Source organism: Antedon bifida, chromosome 11 (assembly GCF_963402885.1).
Source record: "Antedon bifida chromosome 11, ecAntBifi1.1, whole genome shotgun sequence".
Taxonomy (NCBI): domain Eukaryota; kingdom Metazoa; phylum Echinodermata; class Crinoidea; order Comatulida; family Antedonidae; genus Antedon; species Antedon bifida.
The window spans coordinates 912,038-936,669 of NC_136236.1; the positions used below are offsets into that span (position 1 = coordinate 912,038).

At 34.4% G+C, this 24,632-nt stretch overlaps 1 protein-coding gene across 2 annotated transcripts in view; it reads left to right on the top strand.

The window, feature by feature from the left end:
- Positions 1-4,100: 4,100 nt before the first annotated feature.
- LOC144855525 (E3 ubiquitin-protein ligase HUWE1-like) overlaps positions 4,101-24,632 on the top strand; it is a 45,679-nt gene continuing 25,147 nt past the window's right edge. For both annotated transcript variants that reach the window (XM_078713413.1, XM_078713414.1), the window contains exons 1-32: positions 4,101-4,171; positions 8,395-8,487; positions 8,831-9,037; positions 9,147-9,220; positions 9,421-9,556; positions 10,197-10,271; positions 10,370-10,417; positions 10,633-10,701; positions 11,028-11,127; positions 11,415-11,515; positions 11,873-11,934; positions 12,089-12,177; positions 12,423-12,503; positions 12,776-12,864; positions 13,288-13,389; positions 13,863-14,097; positions 14,268-14,369; positions 14,552-14,632; positions 15,065-15,171; positions 15,700-15,877; positions 16,396-16,487; positions 17,272-17,480; positions 17,894-17,951; positions 18,091-18,267; positions 18,585-18,833; positions 19,116-19,771; positions 20,292-20,414; positions 20,756-20,987; positions 21,485-21,787; positions 22,866-22,973; positions 23,331-23,417; positions 23,768-24,034. In XM_078713413.1, the coding sequence (XP_078569539.1) occupies positions 4,121-4,171; positions 8,395-8,487; positions 8,831-9,037; positions 9,147-9,220; positions 9,421-9,556; positions 10,197-10,271; positions 10,370-10,417; positions 10,633-10,701; positions 11,028-11,127; positions 11,415-11,515; positions 11,873-11,934; positions 12,089-12,177; positions 12,423-12,503; positions 12,776-12,864; positions 13,288-13,389; positions 13,863-14,097; positions 14,268-14,369; positions 14,552-14,632; positions 15,065-15,171; positions 15,700-15,877; positions 16,396-16,487; positions 17,272-17,480; positions 17,894-17,951; positions 18,091-18,267; positions 18,585-18,833; positions 19,116-19,771; positions 20,292-20,414; positions 20,756-20,987; positions 21,485-21,787; positions 22,866-22,973; positions 23,331-23,417; positions 23,768-24,034 (4,641 nt within the window). In that variant the 5' untranslated portion in view covers positions 4,101-4,120. The remainder of the gene's footprint in view (positions 4,172-8,394; positions 8,488-8,830; positions 9,038-9,146; positions 9,221-9,420; positions 9,557-10,196; positions 10,272-10,369; positions 10,418-10,632; positions 10,702-11,027; positions 11,128-11,414; positions 11,516-11,872; positions 11,935-12,088; positions 12,178-12,422; positions 12,504-12,775; positions 12,865-13,287; positions 13,390-13,862; positions 14,098-14,267; positions 14,370-14,551; positions 14,633-15,064; positions 15,172-15,699; positions 15,878-16,395; positions 16,488-17,271; positions 17,481-17,893; positions 17,952-18,090; positions 18,268-18,584; positions 18,834-19,115; positions 19,772-20,291; positions 20,415-20,755; positions 20,988-21,484; positions 21,788-22,865; positions 22,974-23,330; positions 23,418-23,767; positions 24,035-24,632) is intronic.

Consider the following 24,632-nt stretch of genomic DNA (forward strand, 5'->3'; position numbering starts at 1 on the left):
AATCCTTTTCTCCGAATTCATACTGCGTGCGCGTATGATCTCCTCCTTCTTCTTCACTGGAAAGCGCGTAACAAACGATCAGTGCGTTTTCCGGGGTGCTTTGAACCTGAAACGCGTTACAGTTGGTTGTCGAAACGCAAAGACGAAAGCATTGAATATGACTACGAACAGTTGTACTTTTGAGTGTTAAACGCATTAATTCACTTTCCTTCAAGCAAGCTGAACCTTTCTCTCCATAAACTGTTTTCGATACCATTATATGTTGTTGCTGCCTCTCTGAAAAGAAATAAAACTCATGTTTGGTTTTCGGCTAATTCTAATGTCTAGATCCAACAATTGAAATTAATGGAACGAACAATTACTAAACGCAATCGTCACCAGCTAAATGTTTGGGGAGGTGGGGGGACACATATTAAATGTTTCTATTTACGAAATAAATCAGTGTGGAGTGGGTGATAAAGCTATCTATAAAAATTAAAAGTATTATCCTAAATGATAATAATAACGTGGTATTATACCTACCTTTCTCACAAACAAATGAATAAGATATGTCAACGCAATTTCTATCAATCCACAAGTGACTTGAACACTTTATGGTTGCGCAGTCTGCACTGTGCTGATTTTCTTCGAAGGCAGCAACATCAAAATCATTCGGTTGTCCATGTGCCCATTCTGTAAATGAATAACATTGCTATTTACTACTCAAGAGCTGCTTGATTGCGAGAAACGATCACAGCTAAAACATCTTTATTTATTCTTTTTCTCTCTTCTCTTTTTGTTGCTTGATTCTTAATTGTACTTTGTAAGTCTTATATATGTTTCCACTTTTATTTTTAATGTTTATATTGTTGATGTTATGTTTTTGATATTTGTTTTTTAACGCACCGTGTTGTCTATATGAACATACATTATTATGCTACCGTATACAAACAACAACATCAACATTTATTAGTTTCTATCAATGGTATAACAATACAATAAAAAAGAATGATAATTTATAATGAGAAAATACAAAAAATACCATTAACGTGTAGGGTTGTCTCCCATTGGGCGCCACGCAACCGAAGGACGCGGCGCGCGGCAAGTAATTTGACCAATCACGACGAGGATCATCACTGTCGCTTGTGAATGGTCAACTCATTTGCGTTGTTGCGCCGCGCCTATATGTATGTCGTTGTTGCGTTGCTTATTACTTTGAAAATTGCTATCCTCTTCAGATGTTGTTGTCCACTGCCAAACATCTTCGTGATCAATATCATTAAATCCAATCCACAAGTTGTTATCACCGCTGCTACTGCTGCACAGTCCACCACCTACGAACGTATTTTCTGCCTGGCTATTTATCGCCACCAAACTCGCCCCATGCTCTTTGCATACTTGAAGTGAATCCACCCAATTGAGACGTTCCTCAAAGACTCTATAGCAACTATTACCAAAGGGATACCACAGGCTCAAACAAGCATGTCCTATATCAATTAAAGTTAAATAAATCTCAGGTCTGTTATAGATTAGAAGTACACGTTAAGCTTGGTTTACAAGCGCGCGCAGGTAGGCCTAATTTGACAAATACCATGTGGTAAGATGACCATGTGGTAAGATGACCATGTGGTAAGATGACCATGTGGTAAGATGACTATTTCTTGTGTCTACTCACCTGTAGTGCTCCTCGGCACAAGAGAGGCGACAAGAATACAACGCATAACAAAGCTACACAACACCTTCATAGCTATAAACTTCTGAAACCGTGAGATCTATGAACCACGCTGCAAAAAATGCAACACATTACATTCGATAATTTAGTTATTATTTTTTAAAATCAAATATATGGGCTAAAAGGGCTAAAAGGACAAGAAATATTGTTTTCTTCTGGTTTTCACCTTATTTACGGTTTTATTTTCAACTCACATTATTATTTTGTATTATTTATCTTGGCCGTATACATTAAATAAAGTAAACGAAATAAAGTATTAAACTTTTATAATAGTTTTTGTTCCTAACAGGTTGCCCATCATCCTCCTCGACAAAAATGATCGTGAAAAATTACTACAAAAAAAAAAATACTAGTTACCTTTTCCACAAACTACCGTAATTTCGCGATGTATGCCTATTTCGTCAAAACCCTTTTTGTGGTACAGTGTGTGCAGTGGTCTGAACGTACTGCTGCTGACATCATCGGCGGACTAAAATCGATCAAGACATCAGTCAGCAAAATCAATACAAAATAAACCGGATACTGTTTTACCGCCCTCTACAACATTTAAATGTTAATATTGAAAGTTCTAAATTAATTTTTTTTAAAGAAAGTGAGGAGTTGCTAGGATACTCCATATAGCTATGAGGCTATAGGCCCTAAAGATTCAATAGTCCGATAGCATATTATCTATTTTATACAGGTATACACCTTTATTATTCATGAAATACTTCATTAAAAGTAGTATCCAGCACCTCAAAATGAGTAGACCACTCCTTGCTTTAAACAAAATTAATTTAGTACGGTTTACTATATATTATAAGTTTATAATTAATTAATTGTTAACAATTTTATATGATATAAGCAAAAAATGCAACTACCCCCTCTATTGATGGTAATCGCAGTGATTATAGTTCACTGGTTCCCGTACTGACCGATAGCATAACTAATCTATTTTCCCATCATATACACCTTTATTATTCATGGAAAAGTAGACTCATGTGTAGACAATGTTTTACTTGTTTGTAAAATTATTAATTTAGGAAGGTATAAGTTAATAAATAGGAAAAAAATATTATGACGATATCAAAAAACGCAACTACCCCCTCTATCACTATTGATTAAAATATCACGTGACAAGAATTCCTATTCAAGGATAGTTTGCGCCCTCTATTAAAAAAAAACTTCTTTGGGACATGTAGGCCAAGATTTATTTATTTTATCACAATTTAAATGATATACTTAAAACTAAATAGAATCCAAAAAAATATATATCTTAGAAATTTATTTCACCGGTGTTTAAAAAGGCAATTTTGTTCAGTTATTAATAACTAAACGTTCGAATATAAAAGTTCTTAACAACATCCGGGTATTGTTGTTGAATCTTTTCAAAATGGCGGTCGAGTACATGTGAGTATGAATCTGTTAGTAGTTCGATTTATGAAGTTTTATGTGGTTAAACTGACAAAAGTCAGCTCGAATGACATATGGTATAACAAATGAATTATAACATGAAATATTTGTGTGCAAAAAGGTGTTGATTATGCATTTAAATCGTACTTAACCATATGAATTTGGAAACTGCGTGTTCGAGAAGGTACGAGAAAAGTGGACGTCGTTTGTATTTTTGCTTATGGATGACGATGCACTGGCACTTGATTTACCTTTTTGCAATGATCCTAGCTAGCTAGGCCTAAGAGCTTTAAATTATTTGTTCCTTGGCCCTCCATAGTAATTTTGGAGAATTCGTCTTGTTGTGTACAGACCAAAACAAATAGAATAGGCTAGGCCTAAAACTAAATACTCTCAATCCCTGATTTAAATTGGTTTATGTTGCATACAGTAGGCTCATATATTGTATTTGTTGGTGACAAAAACAGTTTTCTGGTGATGTTGATTGTAACAATATTTAAAGTTACTTACTTTATGGTAGACTGAGAGCGGTATTTAAAGTTAGGTAGCCTAGTCCCTAAGGCCTCTTTATATTATGGGACAAATTAGGTAATCTCCATGCTCTAAATAATTAAAATAAATAATTCACACATAGAATAAAGCATGTCAGTTAAAATGAGTGATTACTGTGAATATCCACTATAAGTATAATATGACTAATGAAAACAATAAATAATTGTGATAAATTGCCCAAATATGCCCTATTGCAATTAGCTTACAACACATAAATTTTAGATTTAAAATATTTAAAAAAAATAAAAATCTACTAAAAAAGCATCTTAGAATTTGTAATGGCACTGCATGATCAGAAGGAAAAAAACTTGCGAGCTAGAGGGTCATAGATAATGGTGACCATGGTCAAATTAACGCCACCACTATTATAAAAAGTAATTTGGATTTGAGACATGAGAGGAGCAGATCCTGTTGTAATTCAAGCACCTTATTCTTTACCTTACAGATGATGATAATATTTAAGTAATGAAAATGAAGATTGACAAAAGTAAAATTAAGAAGACATTATCTGATGTGGTATGTATTGCTCAGGCTCATTGTATTTCATTTTCACATATTTATTTGACCAACAAACCATAAGATAAAATATACAGAGATGAATTGGTCAGGGACTGCTAAAGTAAATAAGTTTACTGTAACTACAAGAGTCAGCAGTCCCTGATCTTAACTAAAATAAATTTATAATTTTATAAACAAATGTATTAAGCTGTAAGTATACAAAAAAAGAGTAATTATTATATACAAAAAAATTGAATTAAATATGCAAAAAAAATATAAAAAAAGAATTAAAGATAATTATCAAGAAGGAAAGAGTCAAAAGATGATAAAACATGAGGAAAAGATTCAGTAACAGCTAATTGACGTAATTTTTGTCACATAAAGTTTGATTGTGTAGACAGAGCTTTAGGACTACTAAGAGTATAACATTTCTGTACATTAAAAAAATATATAATAAATATAACATAGATAATCATATTGTACCATCGGTCTGGAAAGATGCATCTATTATTCCAGTACCCAAAATTCCAAACCCTAAGATTTTGAATGACTACCGCCCAATAGCCTTAACCTCGATAGTGATGAAATGTTTTGAAAAATTTATGTGTAACTCAATTATTACTCCCTTATCCCATTTAATTGATCCATATCAGTTTGCATACCAATCATGCAGATCTGTCGATGATGCGATACTAACTCTTACCCAACTGCTAAACCAGCATACAAATAACTTAAGTTGTTATGCGAGAGTTACCTTTGCTGACTTCTCCTCAGCATTTAATACCCTTAATCCTGCCATCTTAATAGATAAGTTGATTAAGCTAGAGGTGAACCCATCCATAATCAAATGGATTGAAAGTTTCTTATGCAATCGAACACAGAAGGTATCTCTTGGTAACTATAAGTCGAGTGTGATCAACACAAATATAGGATCACCCCAAGGTTGTGTGTTAAGCCCCCTCCTATTTATTTTATATACCAATGACTGTAAGTCAACTTCTAGTAGCATACATTATTTAAAATACGCGGATGATACCGCCATCGTTGGCCTATTAAAAAACAGAGCTAGTGAAACTGAATATCATGATGAAATCGTTGCTTTTTCGAATTGGTGTAAGGCAAATTGCCTCTTACTAAACGAAAAGAAAACCAAAGAAGTAATAATTGATTTTCGAAAAAAATGTACTGCTCTGGCTCCCCTAAAAATTAATAATCAGGAAATTGAATCTGTTGAAAGCTACAAATACCTAGGTGTGACTGTTGATAACAAATTTAGCTGGGAGAAACATTGTAAAAATACTATAAAAAAAGGAAATACACGACTGTTCTTTCTCAGAAAACTGAGAAATTATGGGGTAGATAGAACTGTATTAAATTTATTTTACTCTTCGATTGTTGAGAGTGTGCTCACTTTCTGTTGTGTTGCCTGGTTCTGTGGATGTAGAACAGAAGAAAAAACCAGACTACAACGAATATTAAATAAAGTAGGTAGGATCACAGGATCTAGACATAATTTGGATGACCTTTGCAACAAAATCATAAGAAATAAGGCTATGAAAATATGCGACGACTCAAACCACCCTTTAAATAAACATGTTAAAATGAGATCAAAAAGACTAAATGTGCTGAGATCGTGCAATAGCAGGGTTATGCGATATTTTAATTCTTTTGTTCCGTATTCTATTAGACTGTTAAATGATTTTGCATAATTTTTGAAATTTTTGATGTATTGCAGCTTTTTATTTTTTATTAAATATTGTCTACGCTCGCGCTAACCGCTCGCCAATTCGCCAATGGCGACTGGAGTCTCCATTTGGCGAAAATAATTATTGCCTCGTTCGCCAAATTGGCGAAAATACATTTCCAAGCCTAGGCCTAGCCTGGTCGGCGTGACTTCTTATGGGAGCGAGAATTCGCCACACTTCGGTACTTTCTGACTCGGGTACACTTTTTACCACCACAGCATTTTATGTGACGACGTCACGATCGCCGTGTTCATTTTTTAGTTCTGTTTAAACATGCGCAGAGCGTGCCTCGATGACGTTTTAATGACACACAGTTAATGTGATTGGTTCGTGGCCGGCCGTCGTCGACGTGATGATGAGCGAATAAAAGGGGAAGTCCCTATTCTTCGACGTAGAAAATGAACTTCGAGAAGAAAATGTAAACAGAAACATGTGGACGAATACTTCCGTAAACGAGGCTGTTCTGTTATTTAAAAAAAGGGGAATTTTAAATTTAACAAAGTAATTACCTCAATAGTATAATGTTAACACGTTTAATTTTATTTCCCTTTCGATTATTCTAACCGAAAGTTGCGCTTAAATTGAATAGCTAAGAAACAGCGTATACTACAACAGCAACCCTGGCCAAAGCGCGTTTCGGCCGCCTACATAGAATGGGTTACGGCCGCTGCATAGCAAATTCAAAGCTTCTTAAATTTCTGCGGTACATTTCTTCCTAACGTACTTGTTTTATATAATAGATTGATAAATATTCCACTTATTAAATAATTTAATGAATCTGTAAAATTGACGTTTCAAAGCAAATATTACATGATAAGAGGCGACATTTTTCGACATGCCTCGTGTGCGGCGAAGACTAGTTCAGAAAATGGAACAGTCCACTGCGGGGGTTATCCAATCCTTAATTAACGCGCTAATACATGCATACCATGCACATTGCCTGGGCGACGGTAATTTAGTAATAAGCGGAGAACTGAATCCCCCGTAAGGAAAATGGTAAACACTGATATTTATGGTAGGGATTATTTTTTTCAGTGGTTGGTCTTGTTGGCTTCTTCGCACGAGGTCCACGCAAAGTCAAATAAAACGATGTGGTTTATCAAACAGAAATATAAATTAGCTTTAATTCAATACTAAATTAGCCAGATTTTGATAATGAGAAAGACTCAAAAATTTAATTTTTATCGTTAAAATTGACATATGAGGCGGATGTACATAATAATAATAACCGATTTACATATCAAAATAAAGCGTATTGAAAGCCTGATAACATGCAACAAAAATTACTCCACCGCCTATTATGGACCTCGTGCGATCGGGTGCGAAAATGGGTAGGTGTTTTCCACAGTTATTTTTAGCGCGCGGATTTCGGCTCGCCGGCTTTTGTACCTCATTTTTAACTCGCGTTTTCTATTAAAATATTTAATAAACAAAGATTAAAAATATATAAAAATAATCCCTTAAACAGATCTTTCCAGGCATATCATTTTTATTCTCATGGGTACATAAGAAATAGTATATTTTTAACTTCAAAGACACGTCACTTTTTGAAATTTCACGAACGTGTTAAAATCGCGGTAACGAAAATCAGCTTCATTGGGATACCTAATAATAATATAAATGTAAAAGAAGTAAAATAACAAACAAATACATGCATTATTTATTTAATAAACATTTTTGCGAATTTTTATGGTTTTTTAAATTTGGCTAAAGGATTTTCAATTTGGCTAATGTTTTTCAAAACCTTTCGCCATTTTGGCGAACGAAAATTTGACCTTAGCGCGAGCGTAGTATTGTAATTAATTATTTTTTATATGAAACGTTTTTATATATTTTTGTACAATTTTGTGAAAAGCACTCAAAATATTTTCCCATGTGGACGAAATAAAGTTAAAGTTAAAGTTAAATAATTTAAAAATTAAACTAACTGTCTGGATGTTTTTGATTGTCAGTGATGTGCCTACGCTGACCTGAGTTATTATATGCTGCAGTAACTTTGTTCACTCTACTGTAATCATACACATTGCTGGTTACTGCAGTGACTGCCTCATATACTTCTACATTGGAACAAACTAAAATAATTTGTTATTGCATTAAAGATGTATTGTCCCCCTGAAAAAATAATTCTTTAAAAAAATTTGGTTGAATATTCCATTTTAATGTAACATAATAGTTATCCACTTTGACCAAAAATTGGATCGGAAAAAAATATGTATTTACCTGAAGAAAATGTAATTTAAAGCAAAAAATGGTCAAATTGGCTGCCAGCCAATGGATTTTTGATTGAATTTAACCATTTCTTTTGTCTTTTTACAAGTCAAAACATTATTTTTTTTTCGTTTTTAATTTTTAATTAACTTTATTAAAACTGAAAAAAACATATATTCAAAGTCTGATTTAATTAATCTTCATTTTTCATTTTTGGGGACAATACATATTTAATAAGATGCAGTAAAATAATGTTGCCATGCTCCCTTCTAACCTAATTGTTTACAGCCTGCAGATTGCAAGTATTTGATTGACAAGTTGAAATCATGTGACAACCTGCTGCAAGAACTGAAACAAATCAAGTCCTGGAATTATGGAAAGGTAAGCATCATGTTTGACTGCTAGACTGCCTACAATTGTTTATGGCCTGTTCACACTACTGCCAGATAGCCTACAATCTATATTAAAATGTATTGCTTATGGCCTGTTCACACTAAAATTGTTCATTTTAATGATAAACTTTAGTTTTAAAAAAAAAATGAAATTATTTATGTACCGTACGTTAAACATTGTGCATTAATTGTATATTTATTCATGAGCTATTTTGAAGAAATAAAAGTGGGAAGAACCCTTTAAAGACAAAAAAAGAATTGTTTATGGTACTTTAGAATTTACACATGTAATGGTCGCGTGTGGCTTAAAATGGATTTCATGTCTTTCACAGTGTGAACTTTACCACTGGATCGATGTGCTTGACCGGTTCGATGCCATACTTGAAGAGGGATGTTGTACAGAAACGCCGCAATCGTGGCAATTATTTTGCGATCGGCCTCAGAACAGCGCCACCAAGGAACTAATTCACAACATTCTTTATTTTACATCGCTACTCATAGAACATAGTTTTTCACGACATCTTTATAACTCCATCGAGGTAAGACCGATTTTCTTGATATTATGTGCGGTTTGTTCTTTTCCCCCATATCAAATTAATGACTCGCCAAAAATAAATAAAAATAACATGTTTTTTTAATGTGTTGTAGCATCTAACAACATTGTTAGCCTCATCAGATCTGACGACTGTTCTAGTGGTCCTAAACCTCATCTATGTCTTCAGGTTTGTTTGTTTTTGTTTACTTCACACTTTATAAATTGCAGAGTCTCCCTCTATCGCTACTTTTACGGACATTCCCTCAATTTAAAAAAAAAACATTATATTTAATTTCATAAATATAAATCATAGTTCCAAGAAGTATTTAAAATCAATAATTTAGATCAATTAAAATAAATAAATAATCTTATAAAATTATTTTGCAGTAAACGATCCAATTTTATTGTGAAGTTGTCAGGAGATAAGAGACAAGAGTTACTGAAGAGGCTTACATATTTAGCTGATAGCTGGGGTGGCAAAGAGAATGGATTTGGCCTTGCAGAATGCTGTCAACGTGGCGCTGTAAGTATTGCTTGTTTACTCAATACATGAGTGTTAACATGTCTAGTGACAAGAAACACTCTGCAGTATCGTGTCTTCTGACAGCAACCTTCATCCCATGTCGGATACTGTAGTATATTGAGAGATTATTTAGAGGTTAGGTTAAGTTAATATTTAGGAGTTGGATGGTATGGGCCTGTTGTCTTCTGCAAACATAGGATGATATCCTACAAGAATCTGCTGGCTGACAATGATATCAACATTGTTATCAACATTGTTATCAATCTTGTTATCAATCTTGTTATCAACATTGTTATCAATCTTGATATTGTCTTCATCAATGATATCCACAAGAATCTGCCTTCTGACAATGATATCAGCATTGTTATCAATCTTGATATTGTCTTCATCAATGATATCCACAAGAATCTGCCTTCTGACAATGATATCAACATTGTTATCAATCTTGTTATCAACATTGTTATCAATCTTGTTTTCAACATTGTTATCAATCTTGTTATCAACATTGTTATCAATATTGATATTGTCTTCATCAATGATATCAATTTTTTTTTATGAATACTTTCTGGTTGCAATGTTTTGTCTTCTTTCTGAAGCCACTTTTTTTAAATATCAATTTATTTTAATTTTTTATATTTAGAAATGCCCAGTAACTGCTACTACATTGCACTTTGAATTCTATTCAAGTCAGCCAGAAAGCAAGTCGGGGAAAAAGGTAATAAATTAATTATTTTATGAATAAATAATTTCATGTTCTTATATGCATTCTCAATATTACTTTACTTCACTATGTTTTTTTTTCAATTTGTTTAGAGTGCTTCCCATTCTGTTAATGTTATTCATTTAGAAAACATAGACAAGGTAAGTCTCTCCCTTAATGTTTATGCTTAGATCTGTGTGAATAAACAATTTTGCTAAAATCTTTTTATCAAATCTTTAAACTCCATTTAAAAACAATCTACAGTAATAAATATTGCAGCTAAAACCATCATTTAATTTTAAAATTTTGTTGAAAATGGAAATTAAGAACAAACAAATACCTTTTATTAAGACTTAATAATTATATTATTTTTCAGCATCCAAAAAGTTCATCTCTTATTATGGAAGAGCTTTGTACAAAATACACAGTTCCCAAAGACAAACAGGTTGGTTGTGTATTTCTATTTAGTTACTCATTACTTAGTTATTCTGTCACCAATATTATTATTATAACTCCATAAATATGGATACTTAAGCGCTGTCAACACTAGCAAACTTTATGTGACAAAAAATGCGATGTGCCCATTTATGGACATGATGATGTCATATCACTACCATATTTGGGTATATCACTACCATATTTAGGCACATCACACTTTTGTGTCAGTTTAATAGTGTAGACAGAGCTGTAGTCAAGATAACAAATTATTTAAGTTGATATATTGATGAAAAATTATTTATTTAATTAACATTTTTATTTTTTTTTATCCAGATGTTGCTGTTTACACATGTGAGGTTAGGTAATGCATTTTCTGACTATGAAAAACGACTTCTTTGCGTACAAGCTAGGCTACAGGCCCTTTCTATATTAGGTAAGTCATTCTGCTTATTTGGTACGTCTATTCCATATTTGGAATACAACTATTGATAATACTAATAACAAATGTAATTTAATTGTATCATTAAGCTCGGTCTACACTATCAAACTAGTTTGACAAAAAAAGTATGATGTGCCCAAATATGGTAGTGATATGACATCATCATGTCCATATTTGGGCACATCACATTTTGTTGTCACATAATGTTTGATAGTGTAGACAGAGCTTTATGAGATATTATTTGAAATATTTGACGGATATTTTTTTTATTTTTTTATTAGTGTATACCAGTGCAATACCAGATTCGTCAAGTTCTTTACTGTACGTTGGCTTCATAGAAGAGCTAGTAGATGTGTTGCAGTTAGATGATACTAACCTTGTGGTAAGTATCATATTTGTTTTGATGGCTAAATCATTCTGTTGGTATAAAGCAGTACACCAAGTACAGTATGTAGTTATGAAAAGAACTGTTGAGCTTCTCGATGTTTCTATCAATATGTTTCAGGAGTGAGAATGCAGGACATCTTATATTCCCAATTTCCTGGACTTCCTGCATTCTCACTCCCAAGTATGATCAAAGTATATTGATCAAAACGCTGAGTACCTCAACAGTTCTTTTCAGAACTAACAGATGTGGTGTACCACAAACTTTATACCAACAGTATCATTCTTAGTATACATTTGCAAAATTTTAAACATTGAAATGTACTAATTTTTTATTTACACTATTTTTCTACAGGAAATCAATGCAGCTGCCTTAAGGACTCTGACATCTATTATCCACCTAGACAGAAATCCAAAGTAAGTCGTCACTTAAGTCCCCACAAATACCCATCCGTGAATATTTGTTAGCTGACAGCAAAGAAACTTGTTGAATTTTATCCTGATCTTATATGTAACTAGAAAAAATGGTTTTCAAATGTCGTTTAAACCTTACAATGTTATGTTTTTTAAGGCTTCAAAATATCGTAAGCGCTACAGGTGCTGCCTCATATCATGGCTTCTTACCAGTTCTTGTTAGAAGATGTATTCAAGCAATGACAAGTAAGTACCCTGTTGAGTAACCCATCAAGCACTAAGTAACCTGTTAAGTAACCCACTAAGTACTAAGTAACCTGTTAAGTAACCCATCAAGTACTAAGTAACCTGTTGAGTAACCCACTAAGTACTAAGTAACTGTAATATGCCTGTTTGTGAAATCAGACATAAAGTAGGGGTGGGATTAGACCTGAAGTGGGATTATACCCGAGGATATACGATAATCATATATATATTTATGTTTGTTTCAGGTCCAAATGAAGTAGCCTTCCCACACTCATTTGCTACAGCACTATTTTCATTTTTATATCACCTAGCAAGCTATGAAACAGGTATTGATCAACTTTTATTTCTGATAAGATGGATTTATTTGAATACCAACGCAAGTTATTATTCTTAAATTAAACTTCAACAATTCTTTAAAATAAAGTTGTTAATTCCATTTGTTTATGATCCATGATTTCTCACTTATATTCAATGATCATTCTTAATCTGGTATTTGTAAAGTAACTGAACTTAAAGTTAAAACGTTTTGATAATTTACCACTCATTCTAAAGTTGCTGTATGCAATGTGTAAATATTGATGGTGTTGTCTTGTTGCAGGGGGTGAAGCGTTGGTGTCATGTGGTATGATGGAGTCTCTACTCAAGGTTATTAGGTGGTCTGGGCATGATGAACAACTACATACAACGGTAAATATTATATATTGATAGTGCTGTTATAGAGTCGCTATCCAATCGGATTTGAACAATACCATGAAAGCCCCTGTGGTCTAATGGTTAGGACATCTGCATATCAAGCAGAAGGTACCGGGTTGGAATCTCAGTTGGGGCGACTTTTTCACATTCTTACAGATTTCCTCATCTTATCGTTTCAAATTAATTAATACATTTTCAGTATATCAACATGATTCTTGAAAATGATGAGAAAATATATTGAATTGTGAAAACAAGCAATTATGATTTACAAATTTGTTTTAATTTCTGATTCAAGAACATATTGATGATCAATTTACGAACATTAAACATTCTAAATTAATGTTGTATTTAAATTAGGTTATAATCTTATGACCTTCTTTGCGGTATTCACAAAACTTATTATTTGTTTTATGTTAGTTTGTGACAAGGGCCGTACGAGTTGTTGATTTGATTACCAACCTTGACATGTCAGCATTTCAAACACATGGAGGATTAGCTTGTTTCATCAACAGATTAGAGGTATTATCTTGTTACATTTCAGTACAGTATGTTATCACCATATTATTAGTTCTACTAAGGATGCAATCATTTTTAGATCGTATGCCTGATACTCCCATAATTGAACTTTAAAACCAATATTGCACTCCATAGATAAGCACACATGCTGCTTAATAATTAAAACCAATATTGCACTCCTAGAACATGAAATTGGGCCGACTTTGGAGCGGGACTATACTTGGGGAAACCCTGATTCAGGAAAAAAAAATTATTGATAAGCATCTGGCTAGAGAGAGGCCTACATCCAGACCAAAAGTGAATACTGGGACTATACCCAGGGATATGCCTGTTTGTGAAATCAGTGATAAAGTAGGGGTTGGGATTTGACTCGAAATGGGGTTATACCTGAGGATATATGGTATATATGGATTTAAGGTAACCTTTATAGTATATATACATATTTGAGATGCTATGTACATCATTACTCTTGGTAGCATGAGGTGGAATTATGCAAACAAGACGTACCACACATCATTTATCCATCCATCACAACGTCTCGTGCCAGAGAGGGATCTATGTCACCTATCCATCAGCCAGAAGATGTTGCCATGGAGACTAATGTTGCCAGCCCAAGTTCAGTTGGAAGTGAAGCCATGGAAACTAATCAGGGGCCGTCTACGAGTAGAGAAGAGGCGGGCACCAGCAAAGAACAACCAAAACCTAAATTAAGTAAGTACTTTATTTATACCCTAAATACAAATTAGACACTCGAACTGAAACGAGTTCAAATTAAACCAACTTTTTTCATTAAACTTATTTATGCCATTAATTTTTTATCTAAAAAATAAAAGTAAAATTAATGATGAATGTTAATTTTAAACATCCATTGTTTGTTGCAGGGTTGCAGTGTTTTGCGCAGAGAGCAGCTCTCTTCAAATCAATGCTTAACTTCCTAAAGAAAGCTATCCCAGATGCAGCATTTTCAGACAGCATTAGACATGGTATTTAGACAATTTTATTGTTTATTCTCTCAAATTTTGTTCTCAAAAATTTGATTGTAGTCTAAAGCTCTGTGTACACTATCAAACTTTATGTGAAAAAAAAAAATTTGCCCATATATGGACACAATGATGTCATATCAATACCGTATTTGGGCATATCGCTACCATATTTGTCTTTTCAGTTATGGACGGAACACTGCCCTCATCGCTCAAACACATAATCAGCAATGCAGAGTATTATGGGCCGTCTTTGTTCTTATTAGGTAGGTTGAGATTGAAATCAGATTTACTCTAGAATTCTATACCACTGGGCTAACATTACATGATACTGTTTAATTTTTATTTCTAAGAAAGGCCTACTGCATATTCTAGTTCTCAGACCAGGTCCTTCTTAACCCAACCCCTAAAAATCTATCTACACTATCAAACTTTGTGACAAAAACAATGTGATGTGCCCATATATGGACATGGTGATGTCATATCACTACCATACTTGGGCATATCACTACCATACTTGGGCATATCACTACCATATTCATCCTTAACCCAACACTGATTCTTGCACATAGCCCTCTAAATTTCCATGAATCAATCCAATTATTTGCATGATTGTGTGACACTTGTACAATGCATACAATACATAAGAACCTAAGATTTAGTTCGGACTTAATGTGTGTACTTTACTTGTTTTACAGCTTGTGAGTTGGTAATTGTATATGTATTTCAAGAGCCATCTTTGTTGTCATCACTCCAAGACACTGGACTGACGGATGTGATGTTGAATGCATTACTTATAAAAGATGTAAGTTGACATAATAATAACTTGTATAATAATAATATGTATGTTCTATGCATTGCAGTTCCCCTTGTAAGCTGGCTATTCACAGCTAATGAGGATGAATAACAATGCTACATTAAAGTTTCTATTTGACTGTTTTGTTCCTTATTAATGAGGTTTCAGACACACATATTGAAATACATACATGTTTATGTATCTGTTGGTGGCTGTAATTTGTTTCTCTGATATAATTGTTATACCCTGTTATATGAAAGAGTGAATTGGGAAAGACAATTATAATTGTAGAATTTTAAAAAAAGAATGAATTTGGTGATCTGATAAATGAATAAATTTTGGGTTGTATGCAGTGGCGTAAAGGCAATGAGCGCTCACTGGCTAAACTCGGGGCCCTGTGGAAAAAACAGGCATTAAAATATGTTGAAAAAGGCTCAAAACACCTGAGGCCTCCTGCTTTGGAGGGCCGATTAGGGTTCCTAAACCTGCGTTACTCCATATGTTGTATGCTTATTTTTAATGTAATATTTCCCATAGGTTCCAGCCACTAAGGAGGTGCTAGGCTCACTACCCAACATCTTCAGTGCCCTGTGCTTAAATGCCAGAGGCCTGGCTGCATTTGTCCAATGCAAACCATTTGAGAAGCTTTTCCAAGTTCTTTTATCTCCAGACTACCTACCTGCAATGAGGAGGAGGAGAAGTTCAGATCCATTAGGTAAGTGCTAACGGTTCAGTTGGCTGCGTTCAGTTGACTGCAGTCAGTAGGCTGCAGTCAGTAGGCTGCAGTCGGTATGCTGCGTTCAATTGGCTGCGTTCAGTTGACTGTGTTCAGTTGACTGCATTCAGTTGACTATAGGCTGCAGTCAGTAGGCTGCGTTCAGTTAACTGCATTTAGATGACTGCGTTCAGTTGACCATGTTCAAGTATTGTGAATGAATATGTATGTTGTTTGCATTGCAGTTCCCCTTGTAAGCTGCCTATTCACAGCTATTGAGGATGAATAACAATGCTACATTAACTTTTTTGTATGTGATTTACTGTACCTTATTCTTGAGGCTGCAGGCTTGCATATTGAAATACATTCAATTATATTTCCTCGGACGGGGTAAAGATCTAGCGAGTGAAAACAGCTTTTATCTATTGGATGTTTTAAAGATATGTTTAGGTATTAGGATACCAAGGAATGATATTGTAGGCTTCTGTTTGTATGATATCATTGTTTACTTATTTTAGGCGACACTGCATCAGCATTGGGTAATGCTATGGATGAACTAATGAGACATCAACCATCCTTGCGGACAGATGCAATGAAAGCAATCATTAAGGTAACTTTGCCTTTTGCAATTTGATGTATTTTTCTTTGTTGTTTTATTATGCCAAGCAAAACAAATTTCCATTTTAAAGTCAACCAATAACATTTCTTGAATCTTGAATTGTATTACAAGTCAGTGGCCATATTCACCAATTATACTTATGTCAGATATATAAGTACTTAGTATTTTCCTTAAGTCAATAAATATTTAAGTCTTTAAGTGGCATTCACTTGGTATAACTGAAGATGTTTTCAAGAGGTTATTGGTCTGAACTTATTATATGTCTTAAGTAACTCTTTAAATTGTCTTCATCACTATTTACAATACCACCAAATTTCTTACTTTTTAGATAATTAAAAAATGTTACTATTTTATGCATTGTAGTTCCCCTTGTTAGCAAGCTTAACTTATGAGGATGAATACCAGTGCCATATTGGCTGCATACATTTTCCTCATCTGGCGTCTGTTTTATGCATTGTAGTTCCCCTTGTCATTGCTTATGAGGATGAATACCAATGCCATATTGACTGCTTACATTTTCCTCATCTGGCGTCTATTATACGCTTGAGTGATCAAGAACTAAGCTACAATATATAAACAACCATGTTTGTTTTCTTATAAATTATTTAAATATAATAAGCGTGTTTAATGTAAGCGAATTGACCAATCACAAGGAACGGTTCTAATAATTAATCGCTTTTGATTGGTCAATCTGCTTGCTGGTTAGGTTAATTACAACCAACTAAGATTTGATAGTGTACAAAAATGTAAATAATATATTGACTGACTTTTTCAGCTGTTGGAAGAGATCATTGTAATGGGCAAAGACTCCAAGTATCAATGCAGTCAAAGCGGGTCTAAGGTGGAGACAGTGATTAATCAGAATATACAAAGTAATAGTGGCGATAACGATGGATCCAGCGATGACGAAGAGGATGAAGAGGACATGACAATGCCACCAGCAACTGCTACAACATCTCCAAAAATTGAAATTCAGGAACAGCAGTAAGTTGAATTTATTTAGTAATAAAAAAAAGCCAATTTAAAGGTTCTTTGGCACAGAAACATGACATTTCTCAGAATCAAAAGGTTAGAATTTGACAAATTTACCTTATTTCATATTCTGTTAGCACCCTATTCTAATATGCATTGCAGTTCCCCTTGTAAGCTGTCTATTCACAGCTAATGAGGATGAATAACAATGCTACATTAACTTTTTTGTATGTGATTTACTGTACCTTATTCTTGAGGCTGCAGGCTTGCATATTGAAATACATTCAATTGTTTCCCAACCTATCATTTCCCCTTTGATGTTCCTAGTATCTATTTCTGCAATTGTGATTCAGTGAGTATATTATAGAATGGGAGCTAAAGAATCGTAAATGATGACTAATATTGTATTTGTATTTTTTTGATAGGTCAACTGACCCAGAGGTCAAGAAACCAGTGCCTCTTGTAGATTATATATTAAATGTTGTAAGTTATACTTTATTTCTTTTTTATACATATATTTAAGCAAATTGCTAAGGATAACCATAAGCGAATTAATTCACTATCCTTCTTAAATGAGACAAATGAATGAAATTAAATATTCCGTATATGCTGCTTTTTCTAGATGAAGTTCGTAGAAGCCATCCTAAGCAATAACACAACCGATGATCATTGTAGAGAGTTCATAGGTCAGGAAGGATTAGTGCCTTTGACTGGTATCTTAAGCCTACCTAATCTTCCAGTTGAATTCCCCTCAAATCCTGCGTGCCAAGCTGTTGCCAGTGTCTGTAAAGCTGTTCTCGTAAGTATTTATAAAGCTCTGTCTACACTATCAAACTTTATGTGACAAAAAATGTGACGATCACTACCATATTTAGGCACATCAAACTTTTTTTGTCAAACTAGTTTGATAGTGTAGACAGAGCTTAAAACAAAAAAAATGGTTTTGATCAGTATTTTTTTATAACTAGGAAACCAAACAGGTTTCTGCATCTATCTAAAATCCTTAAAGCACTTGTATCTTGATCATTTGAATGTATCTATCAGGTATTACTCTAATGAGAGGACTTCTTTAAAGTTACTCTTACAATTCTAATCTCTCCAATGTGTTTTCAACAGACACTAGCCAGAGAGCCACAAGTCTTAAAACAAGGTCTTCTGCATCTATCTGAAGTCCTGAAATCTCTAGAACCACTGCACAAGTCACTAGAAGCTCCTGGTGGATCCGTTTTATTGCGAGAGCTTGCTAATGCAGCTCCCAAGACGGAGGAAGCGATATTGTCAGCACAACGTACACCCCTGTTACATGCTATGGGAGCAGCACATGCGTACATTACAATGTTTGTACATGTCTGTAAAGTTGGTCAGGTAAGTCACTACTTATGTCAAGACTTAAGTGATTAATTAATAAAATATTGTATTGTGGTCAGGAACCCTAAGTGGGCCTTGGGCGTTCTTAGCCTTTTTTGACATATTTTAATGCCTGTTTTTTCCTCTGAGCACTTCTCCGGGGCCCCTGGGTTTAGCTAGTGAGCACTCCTAGCCACTGATTGTGGTATTGTTACATGTTATAACTATTAATAAATGTTGGGAATGCCAATGTCTTTAAATCCTGTTTGATTGACTAAATTCACTTTTTTTTTTTTTCAGAGTGATGTTAGAACTATGTGTGTGAACCATTGGGGGTCAGATTTAGGTCAAACCGTTCTACAAGGACTAAGTCAGCTTTATTCCTCTCTAGTTTGGGAGAGTACTATCTTACTTGGACTGTGTACACCAAACAGTTTGCCTGAAACATGTGACTTTGGCAAAGTAGACATGGACAAATTATTACCTAAAGATGGTATATTAGATGATGCCTTGAAAAATAAAAAAGACGATAACAACAAAGAGGAGGGAGAGTCAATGGCGCAAACTCCCGATTCTGAGACTGTTAGGACTAATTCTAGCACCATGATGGATATCGGAGAAAGTATGTCACCAATGGAGGTCGACGAAGGCAGGAGTGACACGCCCGAAACGAAAACAAAATCTAAAATGAGTCCACAATTAACGCATCAAGTGAAGCAGATCAAACCATTGCTATCGGCAGCCTCTAGGCTAGGCCGTGCTTTAGCAGAACTCTTTGGACTTTTAGTTAAATTAAGCGTCGGTTCCCCTGTGAGACAACGTAGAGGGCATCATTTGCAGCCCAATTTAGCTGACCCATCAGAAGCAGCGAGAACAACTGCTACTGCACTGACTAAGTTGTTATCAAGCGGACTGTCATGGCAACCACCGGATTACTCACCAATACCTAAATTCAGGTATAAAATTTACTTTTATTTATTCAACTTCTCACAACAGGTGGTAAACACCTAAAAACGGTCCAGTCCCAATTGCACAGTAGCCGTGTGTGACAGTGGCTGTGTTTGTGTGGACTAGTACACCGGGGTAACCCCCTGCTCGTCTCGAAAGATGTACTAGGTTCTTTAAACTGCACATGAGCTATGTGTACACTGGACCTATGGTTTATAGTCCTTATCCGAGAAGATATGTCGTACAGTCAACTCTCACAATTGTGGACGCTCTCCTTAAGTTTGCCTAACTATGTCTGATTTTGTTTAATTAAAATTGCATTCTCTGTGTAAATGAATGACTTATATTAATTGGTTATTCATCAAGGGAAGAATGCTAGATTAACCCAAGTAGGAATTTACTACTGATTTAGCTTTGTTGTGCTACACTCAGTGCAGGATTCTACTTACAAATATCACATTTAAATATATAAATTTGAGTGATAGTTACCTGTATATTTGATATTGTTGTAATCTTGCTTAATTTCAGACTAACATTTTTCATATGCTCTGTTGGCTTCACGTCTCCTATGCTGTTTGATGATAAGAAGTGTCCGTATCATTTGATGTTGCAAAAGTTTATTGTATCTGGAGGCTTAAACGCTCTCTTTGAGTAAGTACTATACCTTCCATTTCACATCTGTCAGTTTAAGTCCTTTATGCAATTTAAGTCTCTTCTTAAAACTCAACTGTTACATAGATTTTTGTTTTTATAGCACTGTAAGACAGCACAGGCAGATTGCTTTATTGTTAATAACAGTGTATCATAGGACGGAGCATGCAAAATTAAATGTTTAAGAGCCAACATTACACTGGCCTGGCATTTTAAAAAGTTTAGATTGTTACAATTGGTGATGTCTATTCCCATTTGGAGGAGTTAAATAAGTTATTGAAAATAATATATGCAACACGTAGTCAGCTTCCAGACTTCTACAATGACACTTTGTTTTTCAGAACGTTTGACTGGGCATTATCAATGGGAGGAAGGGTACCAACCAGTCAGGGTTTGGAGCACCAAGACTTACCAGACGGAACCGGAGAGTTCCTAGACGCTTGGTTGATGCTGGTAGAGAAGATGGTTAGCACACCAGCGGTGTTGGACTCGCCTCACACACTACCAAACAAATCAACTACACCTTCGTTTGTACCGTTCAGTCCAGTACAATACCTCATCAAAGTACATAAGGTACTTAGAAAATTATCTACTTTATTTATCCATTGTTTTTTACTTTAAAATAATATTTCAGTAATTTAATTTTAAATCAAACATAATATTTCTATTGTCCAAATGTGTAGCATTCTCTGTGTAAATGAATGACTTATTTTGATTGGTTATTCATCAAGGGAAGAATGCTAGATTAACCCAAGTAGGAATTTACTACTGATTTGGCTTTATTGTGCTACACTCAGTGCAGGATCCTACTTACAAATAACGCCTTATAATATTACATTTTGTTCTGTGTGTTGTATTTATTTCTTTGAGAACGCAGTGCTTTCAAAGTCAAATGTGAAGACTTATAGTTCAATGAACTTACTGTTACCTCCATCCACCCATATACATTGTACACTTATGTTAAAACTGTTTAAATTCATTTAAGAGCGGAAAATAAACGGAAAAAACGAAGTTACCCCTAATTTTCAGCCCTAAATTATTATTATTAGTAATATATTTGTTTTTGCTAGGCTGCGTATACTGCTGTTATGAACTTATGGAATCGCAAGCCACTAAAAACATACGGAGGACGGATGTCCGAAAGTATGCTAGCCATTTTATGCCACATTTTACGAGGGGAGACACGAGTACGAGAAGAGCGTGAAAAAGAGAAAAACCCTCAAGTTGCCCAAGCTGGTACATCATCGGATGCAGCAAGCCTTCCATTTGGTATTCGTAGCAGTAGCCTCCCCACAGCAGCTGCTCTCCTAGGCTCTGGTGTTTTGAGTAGAGTGGGTAGACGGGCAGAACTAAATGCTGATCATATACAACAGGTTAGAAGATTGTTTAAGATTTAACTAACATACTTTATCATTTAGTGCATTGACCTTACAAATCAGATGCTAGTCATAACAGAGCCAAGAAGAATGAGGTGCTCCTCATGAAATTTTCCGACTAGGGCTAATGGGAGTGTTTGGAGGGAAATAAGTAACAGCTGCAATAAAGAAACAAAAAAGGCACAGACTAGTGAATAAGGAGTGCATAATAATAATTTATATTATGTTATAGAATGCGCTATAGATTTACTAAGGTAACACTATCAAGCTAGCTACACTATCAAAATAGTATGACAAAAAAAGTGTGATGTGCATAAATATATTCTGTTAGCACCCTATTCTAATATGCATTGCAGTTCCCCTTGTAAGCTGCCTATTCACAGCTAATGAGGATGAATAACAATGGAGTGGAGTTGTGGCTTGGTGGTTATGATGCTTGGCTACCACTCCAAGGGTCCTGGGTTCAAGTCCCGTCACATGTCAGGATTTTTTCTAAGGACCAAATTACTCCACTCCCAAAGACTTGTAATAAGACTTTGTTTATGTAGAGCATCTTGTGTATATGTTTGTCTTGTGAACCTCTGAGGGTCCCTAATGATCAGCAATAGCTGGATGGATCACCCTCATTAAATATGGTTTAAAAAAAAACAAAAAAAAAAAACAATGCTACATTAACTTTTTTGTATGTGATTTACTGTACCTTATTCTTAAGACTGCAGGCTTGCATACTGAAATACATTCAATTGTCTCCCACCCAATCATTTCCCTTTTGATATTCCTATTGTCTATTTCTGTTATCTAATTGCGATTCAGTATATTATAGAATGATAGCTAATACTGGTGATATGGAATCGTAAATGATGACTAAAGCTCTGTCTACACTATCAAACTAGTTTGACAAAGAAAAAATTGTGATACAAATATGTCATCATGTCCATATATGGGCACATCGCATTTTCTGGTCACATAAAGTTTGATAGTGTAGACAGAGCTTAAGGATTGAGGCACCTTTAACATCCTCATCTACAATGTCCATATCTATCATTAATTTAAATACATTTTTCCATGATTGTAGCTACTTGACATGGGGTTCACAAGAGAGCACGCCGTTGACGCTTTAAACCACACATCGTCTGTAGAAGCAGCGACAGAATGGGCTTTGACTCATGCACCAAGAATACAGGTAATTCCTTGCAAAAGAATATAACTTTTCTTGTTAACATTTTTTAAGGCCTTATTATTATTATTTATTATTATTATCATAGTTATTTATTTAACGCTTTTCCCAGAGACCAAAGCACTGTACAAAAATATAAATCTTAAATACAATAATTTACATAATCAAAAATATTACGATACTATAAAAATATACAAAATTACAAAGTTTTTGGAAAAAGATACGTCTTAAGTTGTTTCTTAAAAGATTGCACATTAGAAGCCTCACAAACCCAATCAGGTAGGTAATTCCACATGAATTAGTGGCCTTTGCCTGTTATCTTTCCATCCAGCCAATCTAATTATGAATTTTACTTTTCAATAGAATCTGATGATGGATTTGTCAGAAGAAGACCAAATGAGACGAGCTATTGCAATGTCACTTTGTGACAACATATTTATGGACGGTTCTGTAAGTAATTGTCACAATTTACACCAAAATTTATTTAAATCTTTCCAATTGGATCTAAATAATTATGTATTTCCTTGTTTTATTGATTCAATACGGGAAAATAAATAAGTACAAAAAATATAGTACTTACTATTAGTAAAGGACTAGCCAATAGGTGACTAACTTTACAGTTTGGAAGTGGTTTGGTATATTTGATCAATTCTAAACAAATTTAGCTTGGGCTCACATCCCAATATTTAACTCCAGGAATCTACTACTTTTTGCAAACACTGTTTACTTTCTCAAGTAAGCTGTTGTTAGTTTCTGAAGTCACTTATCAATTTGATTTGCAATAATGTTCTTACTTCCAGGATGACGATGAGAAGAAGAAAGCTGAGGAAGAAAAGAAGAAACAAGAAGAATTAAAAGCAAAAGAAGAAAAGGAGAAGTTACGAGAAGAGGAACCGATTGATAAGACTTTATTAGATGGATTTGTAAAGCAAATGTTGCCAGGATGTTTACAACTTTTGGATGAATTACCGGACACAGTATATCGTATTTGTGACTTGTTAGTAGTTGCTTATCATAGAGATGGAGCTGAGTGGCGGGACTCAATGCTTAAGAGTTTTATACAACAGGTATGTATCGCGCATAAGCTATCTCTTAACGATTCATACATTTGCTCGCAAAGCAAGGACGTAAATGCTCCGTTTATTTGACCAATCATGGCGCGATTGATAATCTAAACTGACGCTTGTGATCGATCAACTCACTTGTGTTGGTTCCTTATTGTTCACTTGTGTAGCATTCTCTGTGTAAATGAATGGCTTATTTTGATTGGTTATTCATCAAGGGAAGAATGCTAGATTAACCCAAGTAGGAATTTACTACTGATTTGGCTTTATTGTGCTACACTCAGTGCAGGATCCTACTTACAAATTACATTATGAATTGTACAATCAATGTTTTACATATATGTTGTATCAATCAGAATATAATACCGTATATTTTTGAAGGCAAAGAGTCTTGCTACCTACTCAGTATATTTCCTGTCTATAAATCTAAAAGTGGGTATCAGTGATATCAATAGAGATACAAATAAAATAAGCAGAAAGCTAAGAAAACGATAAAGTAAAAAAGTCCAAAGGAAATGCCAATTTTTTGGAAAACACTATTCCTAGCCCTATTGAGAGTACTTGTTGAGAAATTAGAATATAATAATGAGTTGCCTGAGTT